At 40.0% G+C, this 13,686-nt stretch overlaps 1 protein-coding gene across 3 annotated transcripts in view; it reads left to right on the top strand.

Annotated features, from left to right (window-relative positions):
- GNB1L (G protein subunit beta 1 like) overlaps positions 1-13,686 on the top strand; it is a 43,411-nt gene that overhangs the window by 18,406 nt on the left and 11,319 nt on the right. For 2 of the 3 annotated variants that reach the window (XM_040603035.1, XM_040603045.1), the window contains exons 2-4: positions 8,143-8,313; positions 8,544-8,669; positions 10,553-10,715. In XM_040603035.1, the coding sequence (XP_040458969.1) occupies positions 8,198-8,313; positions 8,544-8,669; positions 10,553-10,715 (405 nt within the window). In that variant the 5' untranslated portion in view covers positions 8,143-8,197. Of the gene's footprint in view, positions 1-813; positions 6,671-8,142; positions 8,314-8,543; positions 8,670-10,552; positions 10,716-13,686 lie in introns of those variants that run through there. The other variant, XM_040603056.1, reaches the window with a different exon arrangement.

The following is a 13,686-nucleotide window of genomic DNA, read 5'->3' on the forward strand; positions in this document are numbered from 1 at the left end:
TTTATTATGTAATATCATGTTACATATACATTTCCTTAATACTACAAACTTTTAAGTCATATTTGAAGAAGAAAGTATAGAAGACAAAATGTCATCCGATTTGTACGGTGTTTCATGTTCCTATGCCCTGTGGGAGGAAAAGGAAAGTAATAGAACAGACAAATAAATAAATGTGGTGTTGAAACTGGCATGACAGTTTCTGTTCTTGCGCAACGGAACTGCAATCAATTTATTGTCTTCATTGGTCAAATGCCAGAATAACAGTATAATATTATACAAGAGTAGATTAATTAAAGTGTAATTAGAATGGAATAAATTAAATAATCATAAAAGTTTGTCATGGGAAAAATATGTGTTTAGAATTAATTAGTTTTCAAATCAAGTGATATTTTAATTGCTCAGAGTTACAGAATCCTTAATTGCAGACATATAATTCTGGGCCAAATAACTTCAGTTGCTGTAACAACTTGATATATTTCTTCTCTGTCAATTCTTTTTAATAGTTTGTTACTAAACAAGATTATTGCAGGAATGTCTGCTAAAATGTCTGCAAGACGTTTAATTAAGCCCATGCTATCTGAGGACATTATTAGCTCTTGGAACCAAAAGATTTGTGGCTGATGCTGCACTGTGCAGCACCCCTAATTAAGGAGGATGGGCAGACAGAGGCCCATGGCTGACAGATTGCTATGCACGGCTGAACTAGAGCCTACTCAAAACAATCTTTTTTTGATGGTCCTTGGCTTATCAGTTTTCTGCTAGACTACAATGATTTATAAGTGTACAAACTTAAATTCATTTTAGGTCTGATGGTACGGTATAGAGAGACTGTTTTGTAAATACCTCTTTTCACTTACGTTGTACATTTTCATATTCTTCAAGTTTGCAGAGTGATGAAGCATTTGTTGGCTGTTGGGGTTTTTTGCATTAATTTTATGGAGAGTGTGTTGCAGAGCTGAACTACTGTGGGCTTTTATGCCTCCTTTCTTTATCCAAACAAGGTTGTCTGTAGTTACATCATTGCACTTTACCAAGCAATTAATGGTTTCAGCCAGAACAGATGTGTGTCTTTTCCCTCATCTGCAAAATGAACCTGTTTATGAAACACTAGTATTTCATCCGTTTCAGCTGTATTCATGTTGTATTTTAGACTCCCTTATTAAAAGCTAGTGCAATGATGTGAGGCAGGGGCTCTCATGTTTTCAGACCCCATATTTTTGGTATAAAAGTATCCATGATATTTGGCTGTCTCCAAAATGTTTACTTCAGTAAGATTTCCAGTGCCCAAAATGTTTAACTGTGTTAAAAAAGGTCAACCAGCTGATAGCTGAAGGCGAATATGTCAGAAAGACTGAAAAAAAATTATCAGTCCGACACAGTGGGAGTATTAGAATGATTAATGTTTATGTTAATTTATGGCTTTTACATATTGATTAATAGCTTTTTGTTTCAGTGACCAAAATGTGTAAGTGGCAATGAGATCCATATGCTAACTCAGTGTCTTTCAAATAATTACAATCATTCTTAGTTTTGTTCCCATGCTGAATCTATGTTTTCATACAGAAAATAATTATTGTACAGTGACTTTTTTAAAAATTGCAGATGGAAGTATTTGAAAGTGAACCTCAAGACATACCTGGGTTCCAGTGTTCCTGAAGGTTACCCACTGACATTTATATGCATTTTTCTTGCAAACATCATTACTTAAAATCGTAATATATTGTGGTTTAGCCTGATACAGTTAGGGGATGCATAGGTGTTAAGGTGCTAACACTGTGAGGAGCCATTACCTGAGTGGAAATCATTAAAGATGTGTTGCATTGCATGATGGTTATTAGTCATTTTCTTCTCTGCTCCCATAAGATTTCTTGGCATATCACCAATTGCTGATAAGCAGTTTTGTTTGCTATCTGTCTATTGACTGTTACAATTAAAATGTGGAAACTTCCATCATTCATTGTCTGAATGTCAGGAGAGAAGGTAATTTTGGGGAGCTCCTGAGAGAGGATGAAATCCTGACTTCCCTTGAAGTCAATGGGAAATGGAGGTTCTCGGCACTTTGAGAAATGAAGCTTTTGAAGTGTTTTTCTGTGCAGGCAGGAATTGTTGGTCATCAGAAATTATTTGGGGACTATTTAGAATGAAAGCTCCGACAGCATTTAGTGTTTCCAACCTGTGAAAGGAAGGACTCTTGTCAATTGTAATGTTGGCTGTGTGGCAACAGGTTTATGATATCAGTTAATAAAGGACTGTATAGCTAGGTCATATAAAAACCATTGCATTCCCTTTGACATTGATGTGTCTCTAACGAGCAAGTTTTGCAAGCAAGAGACTTCTATCTAGAAATCTATCTACAGTACCTAGATGCTGTGTTTTCCAGTGCAAGCGCAAGCACACTAATGAATGCTCCCAGTCCACTGTTGTGATTTTTTTTTTTTTTTTTAAGGTTTTGAAAGCACATATAAAATACAAATACAATCACTGCTTAGTCTCTACTTTGGTAGTCATAGGTAGGTAGTAATGTGAAAAATAACCAATTTAAGAGAAAGTGTCTGGCTGTTCTTACTCCTGAAAATTAGGAGTTTTATTAGTACATTTTACTGGTTAAATCAGAAATCTCTACTAATTCTAGTTTCTGCTTGAAATAAATTTCTTGGTTTATAGATTTCTACTGATTCCTAATTTCCACGTGAAATACTTTTTAAATTGGCTTTAAAGAAATCCTAGAAGTATAATACAGTTTATACCTGAATTTAGCACCAAAGATAGCAAAGGGAGCTTTAAACTGAAAGCTGTGGTGTTAGTTGACTGATGAGTGAATGTTCCTATATTCTGGGGCTCTGACCTTTGCAACTATTTGTGTAGCACTCCCACATCTCTTGATCTGTGCAGGCAGTTGCTATACGAGCTTCTACTAATTCTCCATTTACTAGTCCGTGTTTCTGTCTGCACACAACAGACATAGCATGTGTTTTGGGGGACTGGGATACGAATGCAAAAAGCAGGCTGCCTGACTTACGGATTTTAGGTTAAAATTTTGGATTTTAACCTAAGTGGTAGTTTCTTTCTTCCCTAAGTGTTTTGTATGTGTTAGCTGGTTACAGGGCACAAAATGGTATTTTATTGTACAGTCAGTTACTTTTCACCTTACGTGCAAAGAGATTTCTTCAGACTGTCTCGCAGCATCCCTTTCTATAGCAGACTTCCCTGTTTCAGTGTGTTCTGTCATTTTTTTGATTTGTGCATATAAAAGGAAAAGCTGGGCTTAAAAAATCATCACAATGTGTCTGAAGAACTATTTGTTTACCAAACCATATACCTGCTTTCAGACCTTTTGTAGTCAGTGACCTATATTTTGCAGTCAGTTGACGTGAACTTTAACTCATTCAACTTGTGCAGATTTGTCTGGCATCACTTTTAATTAGGGCTGCGAGAATCCATTTTCATACATAAACTCTTGTTCTGCGCTTGCTAGAAGGGGCCATATAACCAGGCAGCCTGTTTTGTCAACCAGGGATGTCCAAGGTGTTTCCAAGTCCCGCTGTGTTGTGGCATAATTCAGAGGCAGGTTAGAGGCTGGAAGCACGAGGATATTGTCTTTGGAAAGCTCATGCTGCAAGGGCTGCCTGTGGAATTTTAACATTGGAGATTGCAAATGTAATGGAGTAAACAAAATTGTTTGCATTGCACTATTAATTTGAGGGAGCCTTATTTCCACTGACTTCCTCGGCGGTTATAGCTCGGGACCCACTTTGAAAACACACTAGAGCTATGCTGCACAACATGACAGAGTCACAAAACCTGTGAGTGAGTGCAGGTAGGCACAGAAGCATGGGCTAAAAAGGGGCTTTTGTATGAATGAAAAAGAAACAGACTGGAAACGGGTAAGCACAATTTAGTCACATCTTTCTCAACTTGCTCTTTGCTGTGATTTTTCCTTTGGGAGGGTGGCACCTGGTAGACTAGGAATTTTCAAAAAATAACAGGGATTTCATATATCTGTTTGTGAGCACACCTGGATGTGTTGAATATTTTGCAGTAGTAATTATGTCTGCACACCTGCTGGTTTCAGTCCCAAATCAGTTTGCCAGACATGCCTAGAGAGATTTATTTCTCCTATACCTGAAAAAGTTTTTACCACTGAGTTTTTACTACTCTAAATAAGCCTAAAGAAAAAAAGAGGAGGATTTTTTTCTTGTCTTTGCTTGAGCCATTGGTATCTCAAACTGAACTGTGGAGTTTGTTGGGGGAGGAGGGTGCATGGATGATATTTTAATAGCAATTTGTTTTTGCTTCAATGTGTGATAGAAATACAAGTGACAGGAGTGGGAACAGGAGAGTTGCTGAATTCTGCTGGAATTTTTCCTGTGGGAATTTGTTAATGTTTTTAATTCTCTGAGAGATTTTTCTAAGGTAATCCTTTTGACATTTACATATTTTAAATGACTCTCATTAAATAAAAGCTTAACTTTTTTATATCAATTGCTGAAGTGATGATACCGGCATATCACTGCATAGAAATTCAAATGGTTTGAAGATTATTCTAATTGCAACCTAAGCAAAGCAAGTTTTGTGAAGGATATTAACAGTGAATTGTTCTTTAAAATAACATAATTTTGAAGGAAATTCAATTATTCTGTCATTTTTTTAGGCAAACCCCTTTTTAGTACCTATAGTGTGGTGTGCATAGCCGTTTGCTAATTGAAACACTAATTTGAACAGCTGGGGTTTCCACTCCTCACTCACATGGAGCCCAAGGGTTTGCAGTGCACCTTATGAAAAATACTTTCAGTTGTCTCTGTCATATCTGAGTGTAGCTCAGCCCCTGAAGGAGGATGCTGTTACCAGTGCAGGGAAGGCTGGAGGAAATAAAGTGGAGCATCTTTTAAAAAATAAGAGCGTGATGGTGAGGTGTTGCATCTCTTACTGGTGATAACCTCTTGCAAACAAATGCCATAAGCAAAATGATTCATATATTTTAACATCCTTTCACAGGGGAAAGGAGTCATAGCATGAGGATAACTCAGGAACAAACATAATCTAGCCCTGAGATGCTTTTAAATGAACTTTCTTCTGTAGGTTGTCCTTGGCTTGTTCAAGCCCTTGAGCCAGATTTTGCTCTCAGACCAGCCTAAATGCTAAGCAAATTTAATTAAATTTGCTGCAGATATCCCCAGTTAACAAGAACAGATTGGTCCCCCTGAGGCTAGATGGAGTTAACAAGAAAATAAATGTTGTGCTAATTAGATAACTCATTTTCAGACACCTGGGGTGAAACTTTATTTAAAGTCCTAGAGATTTGGGATTGAAAATTTATTTGAAAATGAGTCTTAGGCTTCTAAATCACATAGGCACTTCAGAAAAATTTACCCAGGGGCTTTAACCATTGCACAGTCATGATATTTAGCACATTTGTGGCTGGCTGCTTAGCAAAGCACGGTATAACCATTATCTATTAGAATTAGTGTAACACAATGTATTTCATTATCCCTGTAAGTAAAGCAGAGATACTGAGCTACCTGGTGAGTTGAAAGTAGGCTGAATGTCATCTTTTTGAGGATGCTTATGTGGCAGCAGGAAGAGATGGATGCTTTCTTGGAGGTTTTAAGGCACCACACTTCTATTTGTGATCTCATGGGACTTTCTGTTGATTCAGGTACCTAAGAACTTTTAATTAAATCTTGATCTTAAGTGACTTGTCCAAGCTCATGGATGAAGAAGGCAGCACAGATGCAATTTTATAGTTCAGCACTTGCTGGAATTAAAATGAGATGCTTAATACTGTCACACTGCCATTCATCTGCTGAGTCATGATAGGAAGTAATAAGGAGTCATCTCATAAGCCAAATAAAAAATGACATGGGTTTAATATTAAGCCAAATTTCCAGATTCATGTAGCTGGTGAGCAAAAAAGCAAGCAAAGAACCAGGCTCCAAGAAGCAAAAAGTCCCTTCATTTACTTACAGCTCAAAAGTATGCTTTCAGTTGTTGGTTTTTTTCCTGTAGCCAGTCTGAGGATTTTTCTGAAATATTGTCCTTGTAAAGACATGCATTAGTGTAGCGTCTGTTTCATGCCAGGTAAAACCCTTCCCACAGCCACGCACACACTTGCTGTCTGTCAGCAAAAACTTCTGTGTCAGTAATTAGAAAAATCCTATTAAAAACCTGCCTTGTAATCCCAAATAGCCTCTGGGTTGACTCAGTTCTGTTTTGTCTTCCTTGCTCAGCGCACTAACCTGGGATTGTTCCACTGTGACGACGGACCCTGCTCCTCTGCCAAGCTACTGTTTATTTTATTTATGTGGTTCTACAAAGCATCATTTTGAGGACAACAGCATATAGTTGTAGTGTCCCAAAGAGGTGACCTTTGGTGACAAAATCCTTAGTCTAGCTGGTTTGTAACACAGGTGAAGCATGTTACAGATGGGCACCTGGGAGCTGGATCTCACCATGGGGGCAAACCTGTACATCTTGTAATCATCTGAAAATTTACTCCAGCCTGTCATGAGTCTAGATCATCAGACATCATCATATAAAACAGATGAGTCAGGGCACTAAAACATGGAGGTTATCCACTGAGCTCATTATTTTCATACCTAATTACACACTGCTATTGAGGGAGAACTGCGCATTGTGCTGAAGAATCCTGTTTCATCACTAGTCCTAAGAGGTAATTGTGTTTAATTAGAACCTATAGATACCGTGGTGATTGCTGATCTATAAACACTCACGGTAGTCCTGCAAATGAGGTGCAATTGCAAGTACATCCATTAAGTACAATTCAAAAGCTGATACTGAGGTGAGATGACTTAAAAGTTGAGCGGTTTTAATTTACCATGTAACTTGTAGCTCTAGTGCTCTGTCCTCATTCTCTGCAGTTCCTCTGCTGTGAACCAGCAGGCAGAGAAACACCTGCTCATCTTTCCTTACTGAATTCAGAAAACTTTTTGTTTAACCTGGTGTAATATATGCATGAGTGGGAAAGCATGATGAGAGCTGATGTATGTGGCGGCAAAAGCTGTCCTTTATGAGGTCAGGTCCAAGAGGAAGAGGCAGAAATACAAGCATGGCTCATAATGTCACAGATGAAGCAGTAAAAACTTCTCATGGTGACAATATTTTTGTAATGCACGTTATAATGCATTTTCCAATGAATCACAAATTGTACTTACAGTCAAAGAAGCTGCTGGTTACCTTGTCCCAGCACAGCTTGAGCGGGTCACTTGCAGCAAGTCAAAACACGGAAAAGTCATCCTTGTCCTTCTCTGGTGCTTGTGCACAGCTGCCTGCAAAGGTGCTAACATGAACGGAAATCTTGGCGAAGGTGCAGAAGAGTGGGAGTGTGCCTGAGCAGATCACACAAACCGTCCCCGCGAGTTCGTAGTAAATTGTCCTGCACATTTCCCGCGTTGGACAGGGCAACAGGCTTCCCCCTGTACTCATCCTGTTCTTTGCTGATTTGGACCACATTTGAACCGATGACATAGAGCTGAAAGTGTCCATCTTTATTGATCCTTTGGGGAATAAAACCTCCTTGGAATAAAACATTTAACACCGTAATCACTAAGTTAGTGTGAAATACTGCGTTTCAAGGTTTCAAGTAACCTTGCTTGGAACCAAAAATTTGAACACTTGCAAGTAATGTGGCATTGTTGTGTAAAAATGATCATAACTCTGACCTTATCTGATTCTTTTCAGTTGATGGGTTTGCTGCAGTGCTTTTCTGTAAATGGTTGTGAGTGGAAAGTACAGTAGTATTTTTATGGGGTGGAAGGGGAAAGACTTGCCAAGGGGCCAAGTGGAATGATAAATTGCTTGCCCACTGAAATTATGGGTGTCCAGTTTCTTGCATTTTGTAGGTCTTCCCTTTTGCAGCAGGGAGCACAGCTGAAAATTTTTGTATTTACAAATGTGCAAGAAGTGTGTCCGCGTGGCCAGCTCAGCATTCACTGTGCTTGAAAAGGGATGCATCAAAAAGCAGATCTGACAGCTGCTTGACCAGTCAATGTTAAGAGGAAATACTTTACACTGAACTGCATGGCAAATAGAAATAACATTCAATAATGACAATTCAAAGAATAAAGTGACAAGGAAAAGCAAATGTCCTGATCAAATATATTCAAAGTTGTCATTTCACTTTAGGCTGCCCTGCCCTCTAATCTGTGTTGCTCTCTCGCTCCCCCGGCGCGTTGCTCGGATGGCTTTGCCCCCCCCGGACCCACAGTTTGTTCTCAGAGGTACCAGTGCTGCAGTCCACACTCTGCACTTCTCCTGTGGAGGCCAAGAACCTGATGTCCCCATTCTTTTCTCTGGGTAAGTAAACCAGGATTTCTGGCTGAGGTGAGCATCATGTGGACATTTTTTACAGCAAAGTGTATTATTTGCATTAATTGTATCCGGAGAAAACGACAAAATACGTGGTTGGTGAGTGGTGGGTGTGTTGTCTTTGTACATATAGTTTCAGTTTTGGGGAGAAGGAAAAAAAAAAACCAAACCAGACTGTGTGCAGTGGTCACACTAAAAGCATGTGTTCTTACTGCCAGGTCTCAGAATGGGTTTATCCATGTTTGGAACCTGAAAACACACAGAGTGGACACGACACTGGATGGCCACGGAAGAAAATCGGTCTACTGTGTGGAGACAATGGGTGGTAAAAACAGGCTTCTCAGGTTAGTAAAGCAGGCAAACCCAGTGAGGTCATTCTTGTCTCTGTGGTGTACATGACTGAAAAAGAAAAAAAGGGAACACACACACAGGGGGAAGGAGTCCTTTATTTCTGGAGTCACTGAAAGTCTCTCCAGCACATACGGAAGTTGTAGTACAGAAGTACAAAAAAATACCAGAAAAACTGCAGAACAAAAAGTGGGGGAAAAAATAATTAATTTCTTTAGGGTATGTATATGTGTGATGACATCACAACAACTTGGGGTCCATAGTGTCCTTATTACTGCAGTGAGATCAGGTGAGGTCTTTGGGTAAAGGAAATACACTTGGATTTGAAGTCGACAGATGCTTCACTACTGGTTCTTAGGGAGGATCAAAATTTCTGTAGAGATTATCAATAGAGGGGAGGGGGAGAAGAGGTAACGAAAGTGGAGAAGAATCAGAGATGGAGAATGGAAGACTGAAAATGAGCAAGAATGCTGAGTTGCATGCCTTTACTTTGTTGCAAAATATCTTCTGTTCTCGTTTAACAAGGGAAGGTTGGGAAGATTTGTATACTTTGGATTAGACAGGTGATCTAGAGTAGATGCCAAAGTGTCTGTATGACTAGGAGGTGTTCTGACATGTTTATCTAGAGAAGACATCTCTTATAATACACAGTGGAACTCATTAGCATTTCTATTTATTATCTGCCTAAGTACCATTATCAACACTCTCCCCCATAAAACGATAATGAATGAGCATTGTTTGTATAATTATAGAGTTTTTCCACACCTCTATTTTTTGCTGGCTAACAGTTCACATAGCAGTGCAATTTTAGGACAGCAGTTACCTGTATGTTTTGGTCCTCTGTTATAAAGCTAAGTCACAGATATTTCTTGCAGTACGACATTGTTTGTATGCCCAGTGCTATAAATGTTTTGACAGTTTGTCACTCAGCTGAACAGCAGATGGGAGTTTCTGTATTGATGTTGAAGTCCCAACAGTCTAGATTTGCATCTACCCCTGGTTTGGTTTCATACTTCATGGGGTGATACTGCTAATTTAAATAAGAAACAGATAAGGGATTTTTGATGACTCCTTGTCCTACCTAGGTGATAACATGAAGATACATATCCTGTGCTGCTGTAGTTTGTGGCTTGGAAGCTTCTCCACAGTGGTACTTTGTTCCAGAGCCAGTGGGGCCATGTAAATGTGCAGCAATTCATGCTGTGCCCTTTGTCTGGCCTCCTTGGTCCTACTGGGACCAACCGCTCCTGCCATGTCCCCACACATACACAGTTCTCTGTGCCCTCCCTGTGGCTGTGGGACCTTGACCACTCAATAACTGTAGCTTTTTATTTATTTCTGATGCGCTTTTTGCTGTCTTGCCATTTGTCTTTCGGCTGTCAACGCGCCTGACATTTCTATTTCATTGCTAGGGTGAAAGAGTGTTAAATGTGTTACTCTCTGGATACTCTTGTTTCCTTTTAAATTAGATCTACTTAATGGTAAAAAATAAGTACTTTTATTATGAGTATCTTCAAATACGCATGAGACTTCATAAATACATAAGCACACATGAACAGCGTAACTGTGATGGAGTCTCTCTTCACAAGCAAGCATGGCTAACTGTGACTGCTGTGTATCTGGCCGGCCCTCAGGTCCTCCCTCCTCCTGGTACCTGTGGAACCCCTTGGCCAGGTTTGCCACCAGCAGAAAGTGGTGGTTGCGGTGACACCAAGTTCCCACACGTCTCAGGAAAGACCCAGTGAATACCCCCACAGCAGCTGTATGAAGCTCGCCAGTGCCCTTCCTGCACGTTAATGACCCAGCTCTGAGACACTGACCTGCAGGGAGCCAGGCTTTTGCAGAGCTGCTGCTCATGTCACTTGTTTTGCTGTAACAGTCAGGGTCGTGACCAGAGGATCTGCTTGTGGGATTTAGCAGAGGGACGGGCTTCAGTGACGGACTCTGTCTTCACGGAGAATGTGGGATTCTGCCGATGCTCTCTGTTAAAGGTGGCACAGGGACGCTGGCTAATGGCCATGGCAGCCAAGGCGCTGGAGGAGGTAGGAAGTGTCTCTTTTCTGGTGCTTGGGAGGTTGCTTTTGGTTTTGCAATGAGATAGTTCAGAAGGGGAAACATCATTGCTCTCAAATTCTCTGCTCAAGGAACAAGGAACCTTTGGGAGTTCTAATCACTGACTTTACCTACTAGAAAGACAACTGAATTATATAACTCATGCTCCAACAGCAAGGATACCACCCCGAGATTTGTCTGACATTAAGTATTTGCAGCTGCTGCTGGTCTTTCACGTGCAGGAGTTTTGACAACTCTTCTGGTGCTGTTGAATACTGTTAAAGGGGAACAAAAGTCCTTCTGGGGAACGAATGGTCAGAAAGTCTGTCATCAGACGGAGGTACTCATCTTCCGCCTGAAGCTTTGCTGAGAGAAGGGGAGGTGCAGGTGATTTGTAATGCGATATGTGGTCTTTCACCCCAGGCTAATTCTTTAACTGGTACTTTGGCTGGAAATAGTTGAATTACTATTAGTGGCCAGAGGTTTGCTCAGTGTGAGATAATTGTAGGGTCCGTTTCAGTTCCTACTGGGTAAGTCCACATCTAATACCCATTATCACAGCAATCACTGACTGACAGCTTCGTTGGCAATTTCCACTTCTGCTTCGCACAAATTGTATTTTTGTTTCTTTGAAGGACTATTTGAGGACATCACACAAAAATAATTTATTTGAAATACTTGATGTCAAAATACCAAACATTTGAAAAAAGAAAGAAGTGGCATAAATATGAAAAGAAATACTGTCGCCAATTGCAAATTGTTCATAAAAGGTCACATGCTTTTCTGGACTATAGGATGTGTATTTTGAAACTGAAAGTTGCATATTTTATATACGAAGTAATAAGTGGGAATGGTGCCTCTATTGCAACAAAATGTGAACTTTTTATTATTCAGAAGTTAAGCACATATTTAAGTACTTTGTTGGCTCACAGCCAGAACATTCAACCTTTTACAGAACTGAGTTAAGCCTGTAGACACATCCACTGTACCAGCAAATACAACCATTCCGAGTCCCATACCGTGTTCTGATCAAACAGAAAACTCTCTCCATTTTACAGCAGTGCTTAATAATATTTAAGTTAAACAAAATTGACAAGTGCATTCTTGTGTCAGCCCAAGAAGAGGTTTTGTGTTAGGCAAAGAGTACACACACACATTCTGGTAATGAAGAATTAAATAAGCATCTGATCCGAAGAGAAGACGTTTACCCCAATGTCTCTTACAACTCATCTCTGGTTTATTTTCATTTGTTTGCTTGGGCCCTGCAAACTGATACTGATTTGCTGTCTCCTGAGGTAAGAGAGTTCCACTCGGTGTATGAATCTTTACATTAGAACTGTGTCAGGTTTCAGTAAATTCACATAAGATCCCATAATATGTCGTGCTTCCAAATAGGCAGCACTGTGTGAGATACAGTACATTTGCAGCTTATGATTAAAATTAAGACTTAATAAGTGTTTATGCTTGGCTGGTGCCCAAAAAAAGAGTAATTTTGTCTTAAAGCAGGTTCAGTCCATAAATAATGAGATCTGAACAGGCATTTATTTGTTCATGATTGCATTTAAATCACCAATTATGAGTTACATGCACTTTTCTTGCCAATTTGCCAGAAACATGTTAAAAGCTTTATTAATGTGAAAAAGGGTGTGTTTCCTTGTGGCCAGTTTTAGCCACCCAGGAACACTATTAACCTCAGGCAAAGGCAAATCTTTCTCCTATTAAGCAAAACCAATATAAACACAGAACTTGAAGTTTTAGGTTACAGTTGTCAAAATATATGAAATAGTATTTATTTCTAAGGCTCAGTTGCCTCTAATGCAGACAGTCTCTGGAAATGTCAATCCAGCATAGGCAGCTCATGCCTGCTTACCTTCTGCAAAAACCTTTTCTCGTCTTTGCATTTTATGTTGTCCTTTGCGAGCCCAGCTGTAGCCTTTGTACCAGTTTGTGCATTTTTAATCAAGCTAAAGCGAAGGAGTTGTGCTTTTTACCTTTTAACCTGCAGAAGAGCATTTATCACAGTGCATTTACCTTTCCTCACTACGTAACCATTGGAGTTTCAGTCCTCTCTAGGAGGCAGTGCCCTTCGCAGAGCCAGTAACATCGCAAGCTGAGAGCAGGTCATCTTCATGTTCATAGCCCATTTCCTGTAACGGCTAACTTGGTCATTATGTTGATGGCAAGGAAGTTGCCAAGATAAAAGCATCTTTTGTTAAGAGTGTAGCTCCAAAGAACCAGAATTCCCAGATGATCAAACTTTGGTCTGTTCATAGGTTTGATCTAGGGATTGGGCAGCTCTTTGCTGTAGTCTCCATTCCTCAAATCTGGAGAACGGTTTCCTGCTCCATTGCGAAGTGGCTTTAGAAAGTGTTCTGTGTATTGTGCTTAGTGCATTGTCGCCTTGCAGCCCTAGAGTGCAGCTGGCTTTTGGCAGCCCAGCTGACAACCTCTAGAAATAGGGAGATGTTCTGGCAAGCTTTGAACTAAAGGTATGGGATCAGAAAGCCATCGCAGCTGCTGTGGTCTTGACTGATGGCTCCCAGAGGAGCCGTATTTGTGTAATACCTCATCTCAGATGCTTAAGGAAATTTGCATGACTGGGGCTGTCCAACAGCACTGTTGGGCTTTTGCATATTTTGAAATAGCCTAGAATGGCTGGTGATGCTGGATTTATCAAATTTTTGAAGTCCTTTAATATTACGAAATACGCAGACCATTGTTTATTTAATTAAAACAAAAGATCACCTTAGTGATTAAGTATGCATTTGAGAAACAGCGATGTTCCTGGCAGCAAGCTTTTGATACCTAAGAACTCTTTCTCCATAGTTCCAGGCTTGAGAATCAGCCCAGAACGAGGCACTTCTTTGTCAATCAAGACTGAAAACCTTCCAGTGCCAGACTGCAAAGGAAGGCTCCCCGGTCTTGCCTCCCATCATCCTGAGGTGGAAATGAGCTGCTTCC

The sequence above is a fragment of the Falco naumanni genome, chromosome 1 (assembly GCF_017639655.2).
Source record: "Falco naumanni isolate bFalNau1 chromosome 1, bFalNau1.pat, whole genome shotgun sequence".
Classification (NCBI taxonomy): domain Eukaryota; kingdom Metazoa; phylum Chordata; class Aves; order Falconiformes; family Falconidae; genus Falco; species Falco naumanni.